The sequence below is a fragment of the Xenopus laevis genome, chromosome 2L, assembly GCF_017654675.1.
Source record: "Xenopus laevis strain J_2021 chromosome 2L, Xenopus_laevis_v10.1, whole genome shotgun sequence".
Lineage (NCBI taxonomy): Eukaryota > Metazoa > Chordata > Amphibia > Anura > Pipidae > Xenopus > Xenopus laevis.
This window is the reverse complement of record NC_054373.1, coordinates 94,138,405-94,159,986: the sequence shown is the minus strand read 5'-3', so window position 1 is coordinate 94,159,986 and position 21,582 is coordinate 94,138,405. Positions and strand designations below refer to the sequence as shown.

At 37.0% G+C, this 21,582-nt stretch overlaps 1 protein-coding gene across 24 annotated transcripts in view; it reads right to left on the bottom strand.

Moving 5' to 3' along the window:
* Window positions 1–21,582, bottom strand: part of LOC108708274 (microtubule-actin cross-linking factor 1) — a 180,597-nt gene that overhangs the window by 111,731 nt on the left and 47,284 nt on the right. For 6 of the 24 annotated variants that reach the window (XM_041582197.1, XM_041582211.1, XM_041582210.1 and 3 more), the window contains exons 4-28: window positions 21,231–21,320; window positions 20,423–20,500; window positions 20,248–20,340; window positions 15,530–15,696; window positions 15,336–15,448; window positions 15,144–15,250; window positions 14,947–15,066; window positions 14,281–14,376; window positions 13,839–13,966; window positions 13,660–13,753; window positions 11,606–11,760; window positions 11,230–11,491; window positions 10,759–10,887; window positions 8,809–8,886; window positions 7,676–7,837; window positions 7,471–7,575; window positions 6,481–6,576; window positions 6,249–6,374; window positions 6,020–6,172; window positions 5,764–5,918; window positions 3,427–3,553; window positions 3,123–3,318; window positions 1,876–2,039; window positions 1,614–1,792; window positions 809–947 (exon numbers count right to left, since the gene is read on the bottom strand). In XM_041582197.1, the coding sequence (XP_041438131.1) occupies window positions 809–947; window positions 1,614–1,792; window positions 1,876–2,039; window positions 3,123–3,318; window positions 3,427–3,553; window positions 5,764–5,918; window positions 6,020–6,172; window positions 6,249–6,374; window positions 6,481–6,576; window positions 7,471–7,575; window positions 7,676–7,837; window positions 8,809–8,886; window positions 10,759–10,887; window positions 11,230–11,491; window positions 11,606–11,760; window positions 13,660–13,753; window positions 13,839–13,966; window positions 14,281–14,376; window positions 14,947–15,066; window positions 15,144–15,250; window positions 15,336–15,448; window positions 15,530–15,696; window positions 20,248–20,340; window positions 20,423–20,500; window positions 21,231–21,320 (3,312 nt within the window). Of the gene's footprint in view, window positions 1–808; window positions 948–1,613; window positions 1,793–1,875; window positions 2,040–3,122; window positions 3,319–3,426; window positions 3,554–5,763; window positions 5,919–6,019; window positions 6,173–6,248; window positions 6,375–6,480; window positions 6,577–7,470; window positions 7,576–7,675; window positions 7,838–8,808; window positions 8,887–10,758; window positions 10,888–11,229; window positions 11,492–11,605; window positions 11,761–13,659; window positions 13,754–13,838; window positions 13,967–14,280; window positions 14,377–14,946; window positions 15,067–15,143; window positions 15,251–15,335; window positions 15,449–15,529; window positions 15,697–16,176; window positions 16,979–20,247; window positions 20,341–20,422; window positions 20,501–21,044; window positions 21,147–21,230; window positions 21,321–21,582 lie in introns of those variants that run through there. The other 18 variants (XM_041582187.1, XM_041582191.1, XM_041582188.1 and 15 more) reach the window with 8 other exon arrangements.

The window sequence follows — 21,582 nt, the reverse complement described above, 5'->3', positions numbered from 1 at the left end:
CATTTTTACATTTCAAGAACCATTAAGGAATATACCATAAACTCACTTACTTCATCAAAGGGGACTGAGGGGAGTAGTATAGAGTAGTTTATTAAAGGAATTGAGACAATTTCTTGGTAAATGGTTAAGTGTCATTATGCCTGAGTTGGTACTTCAGAGGAAGATTTTGTCATTATTAGGTGACCAATCATATCAATTTATAATCATTTGTACTACATGATCTAGTTCTTTGTTATGTATTTTTTGAAAGATCACACATTTACTGTCCAACTGGTGTCTAAGAAACCTCCCTTTAGCACCAGCCATGCTACAGAGTATATGTGAACAGAAAGATTGTTAAATGGCCATTATCAATAAAGTCTGTTACAGGGACAGATATTGTTGTTTCTTAGCTTTAATTTTTAAAATATTGATTTTCAGGTTAATAATTCTGAACTGATTGCAAAATCAACGATAGCTTGTACAATATCTATGTAACAATAATTACATTTTTGGAGGCAGAAAATCTTACTGTGCATGACCACCTTTAAATTCAAACATAAGCACCTATATGCCTATAGGAGGGTTGATAATTGCCCATAATGAAAGATGTGCTCATTGGAATTGTATAAATATTGTATAAATGCCATTATTTTGAGCTAGTTTAGACACAGTCACAGTGGAAAATATTGGAGCAGTCTTTCGGGTGTTATATAATTTAGTTAATATATGACAATAATAGCATTAGAAACAATTATGGATGTCGAATGAATGAATGCAAAAGACACAGGTCCATTTTACTATATAATAAATGCATATATCACTTCACCTGCAGCAAGTTTTGTTGAGAATGAATAAAAGCAGTATCTGCAGACAAAGAGGCCTCCTGGCTCAGCTTAATTTCAAACCCTTTCACCATTCCTTCTGCCTCCTGCAGACTCCGGATAACCACATCTACTGTCTTCAGCCTGCCAAAAAGCAATAGAGAATTGTATTGTGTGTTCAAGGGCTCTTGGCTTAAAAACATTAAAGCACCCAGAAGTCTTGTACTTGTTTAATAATCAAATCAACAAAAAGATTGAATATCTCTTTCGACAATGTTCTGTAGAAATGTCAACTTCACTAAGGTCTTGTGTTTACTGGAAAAACAAATGCACTGGGAAATTTGTTGGGAAATAGTTGTGACTGCTCCTCTTGTGACCTGAATATTAATTGTCTGAACCCTGTCAGTGCACTCAGTTAATGCTTGGAAACGTTCACTTCTGCATTTCAAAACAATATTTGGCTGACCCGTGAGTCAAGGCATTTACACGAGTCCTGTGGCTAAAAGAAACTTTTCAAAGCGAACGTTGTAGATATTTGTATGTATTAAAGGGGTCATTCACCTGAAACATATTTTGTACAGTTCATGTGTTTGCAGACAGTACACCAGAAGTAAAAAGACTATTTTTAAGGTGCTTTCCTATTATGTTCAACAACTGCTTTTTTTCAAATTCCCTAATATGCTAAAGCTGCACAGTATTAAATGAAAATCAATGATTTCTTGTCATGTAAGGCAATCTCTAGGAGAACAGACTATTTCCTTTTTTAAGTTTTTTCCCTCTTATATTACCATGTTCCACGCCGCTACTCACTTTTCCAAGAAGACTGATGATAGTCCATATACTTGGTCCATCCTTTTAACCAACAGATCAAGTTGCGAGCGGAGATTAGGAGTGCTAGAGCCAGAACAAGATTTGTGCAAGAAGTCATCACAGCGTTCAGAAACCACATATAACTCAGATTTTAAACACTTCAGCTCCTCCTGCATCCTCTAAAGTGCAAAACAAAAAGAAACACATAAATATGCAAGAAATTATGCCAACAATTTCAATCCCTTAATTAAACAGATTTGACCTCTTGCTCTGATATATGAATAGTGATCTCATGTACAGCATCAGCATCAGTGCCAGCAGGACTCTGGATTCTCTTCACAAGCCGCTGCTCACATTGCCCCACTTGTAATTCTATATTATATAGCTCTGATAAGTAAGTCCTTGCTTCAGACTCCTCTTTGTCTTCTGCAAATACACAAATTGAAAATAAAAAAAAATAAAATAAACACTATGGACAAAAACAACCAAAAGTCATATAAGGAAGCAACACTATTAATATAATAAGATGCAGTTAGTGATCAACTGAGGTTTTCACATAGGTACAGAAAACATTTGTCTTTGTTGCCACGTGTCATACCAGAGCAGTAGTAGTCCAGTATCCAAAGAATGCCATTTTTTGCAGAATAATAGTTGGTACTTGCAAGTGTCAACATTATATAACAAATACTGGCCTAGAATCAACATTTATTTACAGGGGACTGTAAATTACACATTTCTGAGTAATCATACCTCGCACATAAGGAAATGGGGAGAAACGTCCCAACAAGGGACAAAAGTCCGGCTAAAGCTACACTGGACTGATTCTTAAATCAGCGCTGTTCTATGTCTGCCCCCAGAGACATTGCATTGACCCGGGTGCAGGCACATGGTGGGGATTTTGGTGCCAAAATGAATTTATCCACAGGCTGAGAATCAGCCTTAAAAGTAATCAGTATTGAGATTAACTGGCACCTGCACTGTTCACATGTCAGATTCAGACCAACCAAATTCCAGCCCTCTGTACTATGCTAATTAACCAGTTGACCTCTAGCAGGAAGAAAGTATGTTTAAATCTGATTTAACCCTTTGCTGGGGTGTTTGTTTAATAGAAACGAACCCTGACTGTGGTGACAGAGTGTTTGATGCATTTGTGTAGAGTTAAGTAGTATCTGTTAAAGAGAGAAGGGTAACAATAATCTTAGGTTTCTATTGTATACTTTGTTAATTTTGTTCAAGGTAGATGGTGGCAGTGAATTTTGTGGGTGTTTGTCTGTCTTTGGAATCATTATGTTAGTCTAACACATGTAAGAAGGGTAAGAGACTGAGCATGTAACCCATTAGAGCCACACCTAGAGTCACTTGCATTTCATGGTGGTATTTCAGTGACACCATGCTATGTCACAAAGAAGGCAGCTTCCTTTGTATAAAGAATGACAGCATAAACAATTTATTTAATAAATGTCCACATCACCATAAACTCTTGAATGGCCTCTTGAAAATGTAACTCACCAGTCACTATTAGGTCCACCAGCTTTCTGCACTGGTCTCTGCAAGAATCCACCTCCTGCTCCATATTTAGCCTATCTGCCATTAAGAAGATCTGGGAGTCTTTGCTGTCTTCCAGAAATTCATCTAAATGGCACTTTAAGCTGGCACTTAAGTTTGAAAGAGTCTCCAGGCACTCTGCCAGAGGTAGGGCTCTAAGCTAAAAAATAGAAGATAGTTATTTTATTAAACCAGACAGATACTTGGGTCTGTGCATGATTTGGGTGCGGTAGATGTTTGGCAATTAGATATTTGAGCAAATGCATACCTTTTCAGAATTCCAACTTTGGACCACTTCCACATCCTTACGAAGGTAATTCCAAGAAATCACACTCTTAGTGTTTACATGTAACTCATGCCACAAGGACATAACCTTCTGATAAAGCTGTTCAACCCTACAAAGAAAAAATCTCAGATCAGTTTTATGATGCTCTCTCTAGATAGATAGATATAGGGGAATGTAATAAAAGTCGCAAAGAGCAAAACAATTCACACCAATAAGACTAAAAATCCACATCTCGCAATGTAATATTGTTCCTTAAACTGTTATTGCATTGCGAATTTTAATTGCGCATTGCGAATTTTAATTGCGCACTCATAAGAAGTGCTTGAAGGTGTCGTAATCTTTTGGAGCAAACATAACGACATTTTCAGTAAGAAGTTTTATTAGATTGACTGCGCATTGGCGCAAACTATAAAATTCGCAAACGGTCTTTCACTGTCGGAAGTGGTCGCTAAACAGTTTCCGGGCTCGCAAAAGCTATATTAAATTCACACAAAGCAAAATTTGTTCGTGCAAAGGCATAACTTTTCGCATTGCGAATAGTTTTTCCGTTAGCGATTTTTATTACATTTTTATTACATTCCCCCGATAGAGTCATATGAAAAAGTTTGGGAATGCATTAATTCTTTGGTGTTTTGTTTATCATTGGCTGAGCTTTCAAAGTAGCAACATCCTTTTAAAATATAATACGCCTTATGGAAACAGTATTATTTCAGCAGTGACATGAAGTTTATTGGATTAACAGAAAATATGCAATATGCATCATAACAAAATTAGACAGGTGCATACATTTGGGCATCCCAACAGAGATTTTACATAAAAACTTAGTTGAGCCTCCATTTGGAAACGTAACAACCCAGTAATATCTAGTTACACCACTGCATTCCTCCATACAAAATCTCTCCAGTTCAATTAAATTTGATAGCTGCCAAGCATGGACAGCCTGCTTCAAATCATCCCAAAGATTTTATATGATATTCAAGTTTGGGGACTGTGATGGCCATTCCAGATTATTGTACTTCTCGCTCTGCAGAAATGACTTTTTAGATGTCGAAGTGCGTTTAGGGTCATTGTCCTGTTGAAATATACAACACCTGCGTAACTTCAACTTTGTGACTGATGCTTGAACATTATCCTGAAAAATTAGTTGATACTGGGTTGAATTCATCTGACCCTCAACTTTAACAAGTGCCCCAGTCCCTTTAACTATCCACACATCCCCACAGCATGATGGAACTTCCACCAAATTTGACAGTATGTAACAGGTGTTTTTCTTAGAATGCAGTGTTCTTCTTCCGCCATTCAAAGCACTTTTTGTTATGACCAAATAACTAAATTTTTGTCTCATCAGTCCAAAGCACTTTGTTCCAAAATGACTGTGGCTTGTATAAATGAGCTTTTGCATAGAACAAGCGACTGTTTGTGGCGTGAGTACAGAAAGGGCCTCTTTCTCATCACCCTGCTATACAGATGTTATTTGTGCAAATTGCGCTGAATTGTAGAACAATATACAGATACTTCATCTGCGGCAAGATGTTCTTGCAGGTCTTTGGAGGTGATCTTTCGGTTGTCTGTAACCATTCTCACAATCCTCCACATATGCCGCTCCTGTATTTTTCTTGGCCTGCCTGACCTGGGTTTTACAGCAACTGTGCCTGTGGCCTTCCATTTCCTGATTTCATTCCTTACAGTTGAAACTGACAGTTTAAACCTCTTTTTGTAGCCTTCCCCTAAACCATGATTCTGAACAATCTTTGTTTTCAGATCTTTTGAGCGTTGCTTTGAGGATCCCATGTTGTCACTCTTCAGAGGACAGTCAAACAGAAGCACAACTTGAAATTGGCCAATACCAGTTAAATGCATTCAAATTAGCAAAATTACAAGAGTACCCAAATTTTTGCACAGCCAGTTTTTCACATTTGATTAAATTTCATACAAATTATTACTGCTACACTAAAAATATTTGTTCAGAAAACACCCAGCACTCAGATGTTCCTGGGAAATGAAAAACGGACACATTTTATGCAAAATAAAAATATATGTAATGAACTCAATGTTCAAAGATCCCTGTCGAAGATTACTTTTGCATACAAAAACCCTGTGAGTGGTGCTATTCTTTGCATATATGTTTACCCTAATTTTGTGGGCACCCAGGTATTTTCCAAGTAAACGGTGTGCACCTTTGGGACTTTATATATATATATATATATATATATATATATATATATATATATATATATATATATATATTTTTTTTTTTTTTTTTTTTTAATGGAGCTTAGAATTTTGTTGATATCATTATTCCAGGCATCATTTGTTTACCTGCTGGCCATTTCCATTGCTTCCTGATTAGGTGGAGGAATAAGGAAACACACAGACGGGACCATGGCCTCATTGCCAGTAGTGCTTATCACCTTCCACTTTGTCCTTTGGGTGTTATCTTCCAACACACATTCTTCGTTTCTACTAATTGTAATCTAGAAAAAAAAGCAGTGGTTCTTACATAACCTGTGAAAAGCATATTAGTTAGAAAATTTTAAATAGTTGGTAGCTTTTGCTGCCATACCAGAAATCCTACCTCTATCTGGCGGTAGTCACAAATAGCTCTAATGGGAAGTGTACTGGTTAGACAGTGCTCTGGGTTTCTGGGCTTCAGCTGGACAATGTTCTTTGATCTGCCCACAAGGCTGGCAACTGAACTCCTAGACTGGATAAGCTGTTCCTTCTCATCCTAGAGAAAAGTGAGGTACATTTAACTGTATGTATGTGTGTGTAAATAAACTCAAAAGTATATAAATAGGGCGCACCATGGAGTCTTGCAATATGTCCTCTAATCGACTGATGCTGGTGCTACGGTCACAGGAATATTTCCTCTTGATCGAATCCTGCAGGTTGCTTAAATAAACTTCTGACTCTCGCACATCATTGAAAAACTATACAAAAAATAATATGGCATAGTTAAAACAAAAGAAAATTATACATTGATAAGGAAAGGTTTATTAAGATAGCAAATAATTAGTAACAGAAAACAGCCATTACCTGTAAATATGCAGAGTTTTCCTTTAAATGTTGCTCGACGCAAAGACAGAGTTGCTTAACCCACTGCCACTGGGAGATAACTGCAGCACTATATGCCTAGAAAACATCAAACATTATGAGACAGGACGCAACTGGGTAACAGTATTATGTTACAAAATATAGAGCAACCAAAAATAAAAGGACAGTTAGTGGAGGAAAAAGTCACTGTTTGCCATTTTTCTATCACAATGTATCATTTTCTCCATCATTCAAACCATATAGTGGGTGATTGCATGCAGTTAAAGGCAGATGACCTGTGTCCATGCACCCTACCATATGCATCACTCATACAATTCCTCTGGGAATGCTGAACTGACATATTGGCACTATGTGCAAGTTGTATGGTGCATTCATATGCATAAATACCTTTGTTAATAATATTTAAGCAAATGCAAAATGTTGCTGGTTCACAGATGAGCCTTAAGATTTGTTATGTAACCAACTCAGCAGCACTATTTATAGGCAAACAGAGCAGTTGATCATTAAATGTATCTACAATTAGACCACTACTGTAAAATGCATAGTGTGATGTATGCCTGATGTAATTATTAAGATTTCTTGGGAAGAGAGTGGTGGTATTAATATATGACAAGACAATGACCAGTTAGTGGTTTAAATATAAAAAGAAAATGCAAAATTTAAATAAATAACAATAGGCAAACATATTTTTAATACAAGCCCTACCTATCTGGCTTATGTTAAATAATGCTTCTTGAGTTAAGCAACAAAACTTTGATGTTATATACTCGTATATGCATATATGCAAATGCAACATACTAATAAAGGCTGAAATGCAATCTATCTCGCTTTTAATTAATCCCATGCCATACATGAGCTCTATGTCAGTCCAGATGTTGGATCTAGCATGTGCTCTCCTGTAATAGCACATATGGCCGACATGAATTACACAAAATACACGGAATCGCTGAACCACAGTCAACAATCTATTACCTCTACTGTTTGTTTTGCGGGATGATTTTCAAGTGACAATAGCTCAGCTGTTTCCTGCAGGGACTGAATCACATCCTGTTTCTCTTCTAACTCCTGCATCAGTTCCTGACAAGTTTGAAAAGTAAAAAAAAACATTGTCACCTACAAATCACTCTCCTTCTTCCAGCATCTCAATATATGCTACCAGTCAGTTTGGAATACTTACTGTAAAGTAATCCTTCTTGGCTGCAATATTGAGATTTCCATCACTCCAGTCATAAGCTAACTCTTCCTCCTCCTTCTGATTCAACCAAATAATTTGTGCTGTTGTTTGAGAAACAAAGTCATGCAGGCTCTGCAAATTGCGAAGCCGGGAACTGGATGTTTCCTGCCCAGAACCAAAAAAATATGCATCATTTTGTGTTTTAATGTTTTAAGTAATTGATGCACAGGACAAGAAACTACATTTTACAAATGCGTAAACATTCACCACACACCACAATAGCATAATATCAACTTGTTTCCAAAAATTACAGGAGGTTTACTGTAATCTGTGGATTATATCAGCCCTGTTATTATATTTAAAGGGATTCTGTCGTGATTTTTATGATGTAGTTTTTATTTCTAAATGACACTGTTTACATTACCAATAAATCACTCTAAAATATAAAATTGCATTCCTGAACCAGTAAGTGTATTTTTTTAGTTGTAATATTGGTGTGTAGACATCTCAGGTCATTTTGCCTAGGCATGTGCTTTCAGAAAGAGCCATCACAAGGATGGAACTGCTTTCTGGCAGGCTGTTTCTCCAACTCAATGTAACTGAATGTGTCGCAGTGGAACCTGCATTTTACAATTAAGTGCTGTTCTAAGATCTATCAGGCAGCTGTTATTTTGTGTTAGGTAGCTGCTATCTGGTTACATTCCCATTATTGTGTTGTTAGGCTGCTGGGGGAAAGGGAGGGGAATGATATCACTCCAACTTGCAGTAAAGAGTGACTGAAGTTTATCAAAGCACAAGTCATATGACTGGGGCACCTGGGAAATTGACAATATGTCTAGCCGCATGTAAGATTTCAAAATTAAATATAAAAAAATCAGTTTGCTCTTTTAAAAAATGGATTTCAGTGTCTGAAATTAGAAATCTGCTGAAGCAGCACTATTAACTGATGCATTTTGAAAAAAAAATATTTTCCCATGACAGTATCCATTTAAATTCAAATATCCACAGAAGAAATAGTCTTCCCATGCAGTAGCCTAATATATAAAAAAAAACAGAAGGTATCCAGCACTTATACAAAAAATTTAGTCTCTCCTATATATCTGACCTACACACAATGCTCCTTTAAAGTTACTTACCCTTAATTTGCAATACTGCGTTTCAAGCTTGCTCAGAGTTTCACCATAGCTGCTTCGAAAATTAGGAGACATTTTTACCTGTCAACAAAAAGAATAAGTAGGCCAGTTAGGGTGGGAATTCAGAAGAATAAACATCTGTTCTACTAGAGCTCTCCAATCTTTAATTAAAAGGATAATTTATTTTTTTGGGGCCACGCTATGAAGAGAATTTTTACAGCAGCCTCCATCATTCAGATTACATAAAAAAATACGTTATATAAGGTTATGCTGAATTCCAATCAGTACTGACAGTCACCCTTCAGTTTCTCTGGAAGTTTCTGGAGTTTGCCAGGTTGTGCTGAAATGCATGAAGACCTGTATTCGATATAATGCATAAACATAAAGGAAAGAGTTGCCAGCGTGCTGCATAGCTCTATAGAAGCCAATGCAAACTGCAAAACACATTTACATTTATTCCAAATGTGCAGCATAAAAATATTAGAGGGATGTACCGGCTACCTTTACTACTGAAACATGGCACTATTTCTGATATAAAAATGCACTAAGCAAGGGTATGCTCCACCTTCAAAAAATGTCATAAGTATCCCTCTACCATTTAAGCAGTATAACCTTATTTACAGTATATTTAATTTATAGAATATGAAAATTGTCAGATTTGTAGATGCAGAAGTTGCGCATATATATATATATATATATATATATATATATATATATATATATATATATATATATATATATATATATATAGAGATATATATATAGATATATATATATAGATATATATATATATATATATATATATATATATATATATATATATATATCCCGTAGGGCCGCACACCGACAAAATATTTTGCCTTGGGTACAAGGTAAAAGGTTTTTATACTTTAAAAAAGACCAGCACCACCTATGATTATTTAGTGACAAAAATTTTCAAGTGTATTTAAAGTGCATGAACAGCTGTTCATGCACTTTAAATACACTTGAAAAATATGCTGCTGTAAAAGGCCAAATCCTGGGAGAATACCGGGTTTGGTGCATCCCTAATAATTATGATAGGCAATATAACGAAGTATACATCAGAAGTTTATTCATCAGAAACAGCACTGGTACCATACACTTAGGGGCCACAACTTTTTTGAGTCAGACTCTTTGACGCCAAAAAATCTACAACAGTCTGGGGGGGAAAAACTCAACTTTTCCAGGATTTATTTTGAGACAAAACTGGGACAATTCCAAATATGAAAATACTCCAGCTAAAACCTGTCAAAATCATGTAAAAGTCAATGGCAGATGTCTTGTTTACAACATTTTTTGGTGTTAAGTTCACGATTTAATTATATTATTTGTAAGACTATTTGGCAACAGCCATGCTTAACTACATAAAGTAAAAAAATCTATATTCTCTTTATCCAACAGCAAGTGTATCAAGACAGATCATGACTACTTTAGATAGCTTATTTTGACAAACATAAAACGCAATTACAAAACAATGCTTCAGGAACTTAGTTAATGCCTTCGGTCAAAGAGAAAAGTACATTCTAAGCATAAATATTATAGAATAATGAAAGACAAAAATATTTGTCTTCAGTTCAGTACACACACATGAGCTGAGGACATTACTTTTTAAATTAACTATGTCTGTTCTGAAGATAACTAGTATACTCTACCAAATTATTTGTAGGCTGAAATGGTTAAGTATTGCGCATGTGCAGCACGGACAATGTTCCCTCTAAGGCATGCAAATTTTGAGAGCTGTGCTAATCTGCTGAATTCTTTGCGCACATAGTTTAAAAGTGGAATCAAAAGAAATTTTTCAGACACACAGTCAAAAACAATTTAGAGAGAACATTGGGCATAGGCAAGCTTCCATATCTGTAGCTAAAGAAGTATTTATAATTTTCACGCTAACATGGATTTAAGACACCATAATATATGAGCAAATATTACCTCATAGCTCCTGGCTTCTCTCAGGCTTGATACCAGCTCCTCTACACTAGTGTGCACAATACGCTGACTTTCTAGCTGAGCCTCCACACTGGGTAGATCACTGCCCCATTCGGATAGCTCCAACTTCATCTGAAAACCAAGCGTCAATCAGTAAGGAGAAAATACATCCCACTTTTTCCTTTTTAGATTTATAGCAAGCACAAGTGATACTGTGCTAGTGTTTTATTAATATGTGGCAATAATAATAATTATAATAATAAAACAACAATAATATTAATGTCATATAATATATGTCAGGTTACTTTTTCACAAATATTGTCTGCTCTTACTCTCTTTTTTATTTCACTTTGCAATAACCTCGTTCCCCTCATGGGTGTACACTCAAGGAATTTCTTGGTTAAAACCAACAACAAAAGTTCTCTCTCCCTAGGCAATCTGTTTAATGAGGCTATTATATATATCACTGCATACCTGAATTTCCTCAACCCAGGCAAGTAGTTCATACACAAATCTCAGACTGCCTTCATCTTCAGATGATGATAATAAAACTAGTTCAGACCGACTCATTGGCTTCCGCCATGAAGAGGAAGAGGGAGAGGTATGAAGGCTATGCTGGTGAGTGTTGCTTAGTGACACAGTGGGCTGTAGGTCTGAGGTGATAAGGTTGCCCCTCCTATACAGATTTGAACATTCCATTTTAAGATTAAGAAGCTCATCCTGAATGCGTAGAACTCTGAAAAACAACCAACCAGACAAATTGCAAAATTGTTAATAATTTTGCACTTGAAGAAACAACTTCACTTCTTAAGTGAGCTGCCTCCTAGTAAAAACTATTACAAAGCAGTACCTGAATGCCAGTTCCTCAACCTGGAAGTACTTTTCATCACGCAGAATTTGCACATCTGACTGAAGCTGACGAAGAAGGCCTTCACTTTCTTGCAGAAACTGCACAACTTCGCTCTCCTGTTGAAAAGTCTGTCCACACTCAATATTAGCTGCATCCTACAAGGCAAAATACTGAGCTATATGATATTTTCAAACAAGCCTAAACACACAGAGTTTTTAATAAACCAGAAATTTGTTAAATGCTTGAATTTACAATTTCTACAAAACAGCAATGCTAAGTCCCAAAATCAGCTTCTGCATGTTTTGTTCCCAATGACTTTGTGAAAATTTATAGATATGGGTAGTTAAAAAACACATTATAAGGCTACACAAGAAACATTCATCACAAGATTCATCATAATGTGCTTTTCACAAGGAAAAAAAAAATATTTTTAATTAATTTTTTCACGAATATCTATTTTTTAATGAATAGCTATTTTTTCTAAACACATTTGATGCATTTAGCTTAATAATTCAGCTGCTTATTGCAGACTTCTTTATTTTTCTCCTCAGTCAACTGTCAATCCTTTCTAAAACCAGGGTACAAAGTGGGTTTTGTATGGAACGTTTTGGTTCCCCACAGAGATCCCATCAGGCACAATATTTTCCCTCCTGGGTTGAAACAGTGATGTAACTACACAATGAACCCAGGTCTATATTATTTGGTACTGTGTTAAAGCAAACTCTTAAAGCAATATCATGTGAGTGCTGACATTTTTCTCACTATACTATTCTTTAATTTTAACCCAGGTCTATAGCAAGTAAATGTAAAGGCACGGGACCTGTTATCCATAATTCTCGGGACCTGGGTGTTTCTTCTCCATAACTTAAATCTACTAAAAAATTATTTAAAACGTAAATAAACTCAATAGGATTGTTTTGCCTCCAATAACATTGAATTATATTAGTTGGAATCAAATATAAGGTACTGCTTCATTACTACATAGATAAAGGAAAATAATTGTTAAAAAATTTAAATATTTGTTAAAAATTGGGAGATGGCCTTCCCATAATTCTGATCTTTCTGGATAACGGATTTCCGGATACTAATCCCATACCTGTATATTATAAACTTACAAAAACCTACATAATAGCTTCTCACAAAAAAATAAAGTAATATACAAAAATAAAAGGAAAGCAGCACAAGGCGGAATATTTACTAAAACTCAAATGTATCTAATTTTTTTATTAAAACAAAGTCAACGTAACTCCCATCCACGAATTTAACTCATACATCAAAAAATCAGATGTGGGAAAAGTCTTGACAAAATCATGCAACAATTCGAATTGAACTAATTTTTCGAGTTTGGCGACCAAATCCAACAGTTTTTTAAAGTTGTCGCCCGAAAACCCCTACTTTTTCTGATTATCATAAGAAACCAGCGCAGATCACAACATCTTCAAATTGTCCTAGACAGACTTAGACAGGTTTAGCTGGAGTATGTTCGAATTTTGATTTTTAGCAGCTTTGGGGTATAATAAATCTCTAAATAATGGGTTTTTTTTCTCAAAAACTTCAAGTTTTCCTCTATGAAAACTAGACCAGAAAAAAAATCGAGGTTTAATAAATTGGATCTCAAGATTTTGAAATTCAGAAAGTCAATGTATTTTCAGATACAGTTTCCTAGGTACAACTGACTCTTTGGTACCCACTGGGACCTTTCTCATGGCACTTCGAAAATACATTGACTTTTAATCAATGCTGTTCAACTGTTTCCATGATCATTTAATATAAGAAGTCTAAAGAACCATTTAGTATGCTGGGTTCCTAAAAATGCCTTGGATGGCTGCATCTGACCAACAGGTCTCCATCTGGAAAGATGTTTAAAGATCTTGATTCTACTGAAGCAGCAAAACAACTTTAAAAAGTATGTATCCTAAGTGCATTAATACTTACAACAGTCATCACAATCACTGAGAAATCAGAAATATCACAGCATAGTATTACTGTTAGTTTCTATACATGCTGCAATTAGGTGAAAACATTGCTTCCAGAAGGATGGCGCTATAACTTACAGACTGTAGTGTATTCCTGGCTAATGTCAGTTTCTCCTCACAACTCAGACAGCCATTCTGAATCCGGTTTGCAATCTGTAGTAGCAATTCAAGTCTATGGTATGACAAGAGAACACTGTCAATAAAAAGCCTGGTTTAAAATATACTAGCCACTTCAGGTAAGAATTGTTCTCACTCACCGTTCTACAGCTGGTCGTAGGATTTTCTCTCTTTCCAACATAAAGAGAATCAGTTTGCCCCACTGCTCCTCAACATCATTTGGGTGCAATGATGGAAGAAGTTTGACACGGCCAAATTCTATCCAGTTCTGAAATAAATGGGACAGGGGATGAAGAAATGCTCTTCTCTAGCAAGAAACAGAATGGAAATTCATAGCAAAAATGACTAAATCTAATATAAACAAGCAACGTTAAATATTCAAAAACACTGACAGAGGGTTTGCAAATAAACATAAAAGGGAGCAGACAGAAAGAACATGCGATGTAAGAGAGAGAATATTAAATGGATTCAATTTAAAGCAAATAAATGTTATTCTTAAAAGTATATAGATCATGGGGGGGAAAACTGCAAAATGTAAAACGTTGTACCAGTGAGAGAGAGCTACAAGCAAATCTGACATACCTGTAACATCTGATATAACTTTTGGATTTGTTCCTTTTCTTGTTCCTTTGCTGGAATTTCAGTTTCCTTCACATGTACATACTGATTATAAAGTGCCTAAAAACACAATTCATGGATATTTTTTACCAATGAGTTAAACGGGTAGTTGGCCTTAAAATTTACTTTTAATATGAGGTAAACAGTATTTTTCTAAGACAATTTGCAGCTGGCCTTCAGTTTGTATTGTTGTGTGTTTCTTGTTTTTTTTGTTGTGCGTTTCTTGTTTTTTTGTTGTGCGTTTGTTTTTTTGTTGTGTGTTTCTTGTTTTTTTTGTTGTGCAGCTGTCTTGGAATCACAAATGCTATATAGTTACTAGAGCTTAATAACCTTAAGTAACATGTAGTTTATGAGATTACAGTTGTATGGAAAGATAAACAATGAAAAAAACCCATAAAATAATAAAATTGAAACCTCACAGTTTTTGGGTTTTTTTTGCCGGGATCAATGACCCCAAACAATATTTTAGTTTCATGCTAGACAAAGCAGAATAGGAAGGGCTATTGTTGGAAAACCATAAAAAAGAAGACTAACTGAAAAGCTGCTTATACTGTAAAAAAATTCTAAAACTTTGAGGGTCAACTTCTGTTTTAGTATAAAATATGAACAATGCAAAATATGGGCCCTTACTTTTAATTCGACAGGATTCTGTGGGAAGGATTTGTTAGACATCAGTAACACATTTTGTCGGATCCACTGTGTAAGACAGACTACCCTCTCTTGGTACTCCAGCCAGCGTGAATCCACCTCCTGTCAAAACATGGCAATATGAATGGGCTGCCGAGAAAGTCTATGCCATCTAAAATATTTCCTTGATACAAACTTACTGTAGCGCTAATCCCCTCTGCTCCCTCTGGGACTTTAGGGAAGGCATCATATATAGAAGACACATATGTGATCACAGACTTTTCATCAGGAGAATTTACATCTACATCTGCAGAGAGAGTGTTATGTATAAATAAGAAAATACATTTTCAGATAATAGGGTGTAAAAACCAAATGCTTACAATATTACTCACCTTCAGCATCCAATAACCTTGTTACCCCCAGACTCTCTGCAATCTCAAATGCCTGCTCAAGGTTTTCCCGGTTACCCTGCAATTCAACTCTTTGCATGTCCACCAAATCCGGTCTAAAGTAGACAACAAGCAACTAATATTTAACTAATTCATATTAAGGTGCAATCAGACATAAGCAGAGAAGAACAACCTACCTGTACCGGTGGATTATTGCATTGAACATCTTGCCATCACTCCAGCAAGAGGAGAAATTAGTGCATTTTATGCCAGCATATCCAGCTGTCACCTTTTGCGTCCATAGGAGCAGTTTTTCTTTGGCTGACATATCCCCTGATTCACCACTCACATAAATATCAGAAATCTGCAAAATTAAAATTTAGAGGCCAAATCAAAACTTACTTAGTAGGCCACACCACCTCTCCTCACACTGCATTAATGTATGAGGTTTAGCATGTATGAGGTTTAGCTCAGTTGATCTGAATGTGTTTTATAGTTTATAAACAGCGCGTCTAACATCTACTGACAATTGGATGTGAATAACAGCAAGTACATCTACAATGCACAATATATTACTACTTCACAGGGCAGGGACCTCCTTACCTCTTAGCACTCAGCAGTAACAATGCAATTGCATCCATATTAATTTCTATTCTATTTTACTACTGTTCCGCCTATTCTGTAAAAGCTTTGTTAATGTACATGAGTGTATACAAGCGCTGCATAAATAAGAATATACATAAATAACATACTTGCATTTAAGGAAATCCCCAAATGAAAACATATGAGATAAGTATAAAATGAGAATGACTTCACAAACAAGTTATTATCTGCAAAGACCCACCTTTGCTGGTTGTGTGGATGGGTCACTACAGTACCCTGAGGAAGACAGATCTGGTCCCCAGGACCATGTGACGGACATATTTCTCCCTGGGTTGGGCTTATCTAACAGTTCAACTGACTGTACAATGGGTGATGATAATTTAAAGTCAGAGTCTGCACCAGGGCTGATCGAAAGGCTGAGATCATCACCCATAATTTCTGCCTTCACAGGCAACAATATTGCTCGGCTATTGCCAGTCCGGTCAAGCTCCACTACAGTGCTCAGTGTTCTTTGTTGGCTCGCTGCTGGGTTTTCCACAATGCGTGCTATAACTGTAGTTCCGGATGGTAAGGATTTTGCTATAGGTATTGGATCAAGCAGAAGAGCTCTCCTCACCTCTCCATGCAGTGTCTCTCTCACCTGTAACAACTGCCCCTCCTCTGCTGGTACTGTACTAGGGAACTGCCCAGGAGACGCTAATCTTTCACACACATTAACCATGTCCTGTGGCTCTAATCTGCTTTCCTTCTCTGAGTCACCTGTGTCTTGCCCCTCACCCTTGTAGCCCTTACTCCTTCTCTTGAACCGTCTTCTTTTCTTTCCAGGATGGGGCTCGTTCCCTTTCCCATGTCTGCGCTCTTTGGGCTTTCGAACACAGCTTACAGAATTCCCCATAATTTCAGTGCACCGATGCAATGGTGATGGTGTAGGCATCCGTCACAGACTAGGGTCATTACATGTTAAGCGAGTACAACAGACATGAACCCAGGGGAAGCATCACACATCCCCCTCTCTTCCCAGCATCTGGAGCTTGCCACAGACAGACATCTTACAGACTGAGCCATCTCCCTGCATCTCTCTGCAGTGCACTGATCACAGCACCTTACACCAAACCATCAGCTGATTGGATGCAGCTTTGTCTGTATAAGCGAGGCAGCTAAGCCCTTCCCAGAATGAGCACGGGAGGGGGGAGATGGGAAGGAGGGGGGAGTTTAAAGGCAGAACAGAGAGACTTAAGCAGGAGACAAGCCAAGCAGCCTTAACTGTGGGGCTGTGTTCTTAAAAATAACTTGGTTTGTAGGAAGTAATTTTGGTGTTCAGTGTAAAATATTATTTTAATAATTCCCCTGCAACATTAATTTCTCCACTGCTACTTCATTTACTGCTATTTGCAATTAGGTTTACAAATTTAAAAACGTGAACTGTGACACCAGTTAAGGACAGCTTGTCCTTCAACATTTATGCTGCTGCAATTCATCCTACATCCTTGACTGTTTGCAATAGCATTACCCATTAAGCCAAGAAGCTGCTCTTGTCTAATCACCAGGGGGATCATTTATTACTCCCCAAGGCATAAATGCAAAGAGTACCCTTTAGTGCTCATGCACAGTACATTTCTGCATTTGGAATTGGCAGCACTCTTGTGATGGATGTTTTATATGGAACAATTTGCAATGGATGCACACAGGCCAGCCCTGTCATTTCCATAAGTCACAGGGCTAGCGCTAAGTACAGGGACCCCTTGCAGCCTGCGTTCACTGCCCCTCCTTAACTTACATTAAAATAGTGGGCAGGAGGTAATGCTTATGTGCCTTCCCACACCCACCATAGATGCAGTGCTGCTAAAGACAGGCAACACCATATTCATGGGGGATAGCTGCAGGTCTCTGTGCTCCAAAATGGAGTGCAAATATGGCTAGAAATTGCATATTTTATATACTAAACATATTGCACCAGTCTAAAGTTTCAGCTTCTCAACAGCAGCAATGATCCAGGACTTCAAAGTTGTCACAGGAGGTCACCATCTTGGAAAGCTTCTGTAATAGGTTGGCCTGTAATATAGCTGATTTTACATGGCTGATTATTATATTCTAATGCTAATTGCACTGGTTGCTGTGCTGCCATGTAGTAATCTGTATTAATTACTAATCATAATACTGTGACATTCTGTACTGTATATTGGGAGTGGGTCCCTAAGCTCAGTATGTGACAGCAGCACAGAGCATGTGCAGTGAATCAGCAGAAAAGAAGATGGGGAGCTACTGGGGCATCATCATGGCACAAATCTTTACTGCTAAAGGGCTATGGTTGCCTTGGGCTAATACAGAAGCCCAACACATAATGTACAATATTTCTAGCCTACTTCTTTAGATAGGCTTTAGTTCTCCTTTAAAAGCCAGAAGGTGCTGTGTCATGTGCAATAAAACTGTGCCCATTTTGTGCACTCTACATACTTCCTTCTTTTCGTAAGTGACAACTCAAATTTTTAAATAAAATACCAGATATTGTCCCCAGTTGTCCCCGCAGGAATTGTGGACAGAGGTGGCTCCTGCTACAGCCATGGGGAAATACTGGATGTTTTGGACTTGGGGTGCAAAGTGGTTACCTGCCATTTGCATGCTACATACCTAGAGGATTTTCTATCCTTCCCTGTCTTGCAGGTAAACATTTGTGCATATCAGGCAATTGTGCCATTGCACATATGACTTCCAGTTTTCCGCTGCATGTTAAACAGTAAACATAAGCAGGGCTCCAGGAAAAGTGCAAATGAAAAAACATATCCATTTTGCATACCAGCCCAGGCATGTAGTGGCCAACACTCCATTTACTCCAAAAAGCACCAATGCAGACTCTATGACTGGCAACCAATCTTGTCCTGACTTCCGATGCCCATGCTCCTGCTTGGCCACTGTTAAGCCTTGGAACATTAGTGACATGGCCAAATATCATGGCAGTGATTTAATTGGAACTGTAAGCCTGGGCAAGGTCGGCTTCCAGTGTGCATGCTTGTCAATCGCCTAGGACCAGAACATGGCAGCCACCAAACCCTCTGCACTACTCTGCATTTACCATTAGGTACTAGGCAACTGTTAACTTTTTCATAGTTGGGTTGATATGGCTGGGGGGATATGGCTGGGGTATAGGCAAACTGTGGGTTATACCCCTTTACATTTTAGACCAGTACAAAATAAAATGCTATAAAAATAAGTTATTTGTGTTGTACTATGTAAAAACAGTAGGCTTTGTAACTTTCCATCACTAACTTCTATCTTCCAATAACAGTCCATATCTCAGATCTATATTTGATGTTTCCTTTTTTGTCCTCCAACAGCAAGGTTTCAAACCAGTACATACAAAGCACCAATCCATAGTTAGTGAAGGGAAAGCACCATTTACTGTAGCTAATTATTGAGGAACATCAGAATAATAATATATGATGATTATTATTATATAATAATAATAATTTAAGGGGTTGTTCACCTTTAAATTCACTTTTAGTATGAAGTAGTGAGTAATATTCTAAAAACAAATTGCAATTGGTTTTCATTTTCATTTGAGGTTTTTGAATAGTTTAGCTTTTTATTCAACAGCTCTCTGGTTTTAAATTTCAGCAATCTGGTTGCTAGGGTAATTTTCATTTTATTCAGCAGTTCTCCAGTTTGCAGTTTCAGCAATCTGGGCTGGGGTTCAAATTAACTTAGAAACCTTGCAAAGACTTAAATAAGAGACTGAAACATGAATAGGAGAGGCCCTGCATAGAAAGATGAGTAATAAAAAGTAGCATTAACAATAATGTTTAGCTGTGCAAAACATTTGTTTTTAGATGGAGTCATTTAGAAATGAAAATAAATAAATAAAAACGAATGGCAAAGACGATAGTAATAGGACATTCTATAACATATTAAAAGTTAACTTAAAGGTGAACCACTTCATTTAACTGGGGTTCCACTGTTCAGAGTTTGTTAAATTTTAAAAATCCATACATTCAACTTGGTTGATATTACTTAGGCCTTAGCACATTTTTTTAAAGCCTACACTATAGAATAAACTCATAAGGCATAAGTCACCATTTTTAACTATTAGAATAGGATAGTCACACAGAGGAAGGCATGACATGAAGACAAGTAGTGTAATATTTAATCTCAGCATTAAATAACTACATGACCAAAAACATTTAGAGATATTAAATTGCTGTGTGGCACCTTATAATTTAACTTTAATAGAAAACTGAATACCAACATCATGTATGTATAATCCTACATATAGAATTAGTACAATGTGCGCTCTAAATAAATAAATTAAGATCTGTACCTGGAAGTGAAGGATTATGGTCCATATCAAGCCCAGTGTCAATTTTGGATTTCCATCAGTGATGTCATCATTTCTAATATTCACTAGCTTTACCTAAAAAGAAAACAAAGATCAGCACATCAACCTATTTCAATGACAGGAAGTTACCCATCCAAACAGTTCTAGATATTGTTACCTGTCGTTGCTTAAGAAAATCCAGGGCAATCTGAACATTCTGTAGCCGATGGAAACGCATCCTGCCTTTCTCTCTAGGCTGCAAGACAAGAGCATAGTCAGCAAAGTAATGAAAACTAAGAACAGAGGGGCACAGAGAGAAGCGATAATAATAGGATGTGCCTATGACCTTTGTTAGGAATATAAAGGAAAGTGGTATGATGTAAGTGAAGCTGTGTCCATAAATGCAAAAGATGGCAAGAAAGGATAAGTAGATAAGTGATGATATGAGGAGATATTCAGAATGAATAATAAGAGTCAGTCAAATATTTAGGTCACTGTTACCAGACAACTGAAAACTTTTGGTGCAACATCTTGTGAGTTAATAAAACATCCCCACCTCATGTTTCATATTAAGGGAATGATGTGGAATATACAGTATTTTACCACATGCAGTGAGATAAGTTTGAATGGGGTGCTCATACACTCATATAGAATAGATAACAGTGTCCCCTTCATGCTAAAATAACACAGCACACAGCTGGGCCTGCAGACAGATGACCCATTGCGTGGCTCCCCATTACACTGTGCAGATAGGAGCCCCTCTGGGTTATCTGACACAGTTGACAGCTTTGGGGACATACAGCATCATCAGGGTCTTCCTCCATATCCTCCCCCATCAACAGCAGACGGCGAGATGGCAGGCGAGAAAGTCGCAGGCTCCGAGGAGCCTCTGGGTCCTTGTTCTGATGGACATGGCAATGACACTATGAGAAATGTGGGGGTTGACATGGAAAGAGTAGCACTGTTAAAAAGTAGGTAATGCTTACCAGTTTGATCCCAGACAACACCTCCAGGAGGGAGATGAGATTATGTCCATCCCGGAGATCCTCATACAAATCATTGATATGTTTCCGAACCTATGTTACAGGCAGAAAAAGTAAGGGAACATTAAATATTGCAAGGGGTAATATTTTCCAAAAGAGCAGAAACTATTCGGAAACGGAATTTAACAAAGAATATAAAGTGTTTTGTTTTTTTAAGAAAGAGGTTCACTATCAATAAAACTATAGGAAGTATTTAATTTTAAGGTGACCAACCCCTTTAAAGGAACAGTTCTGTGCAAAACTAAAAACTGGATAAATAGTTAGGCTGTGCAAAAGATGTTTCTAATATAGTTAG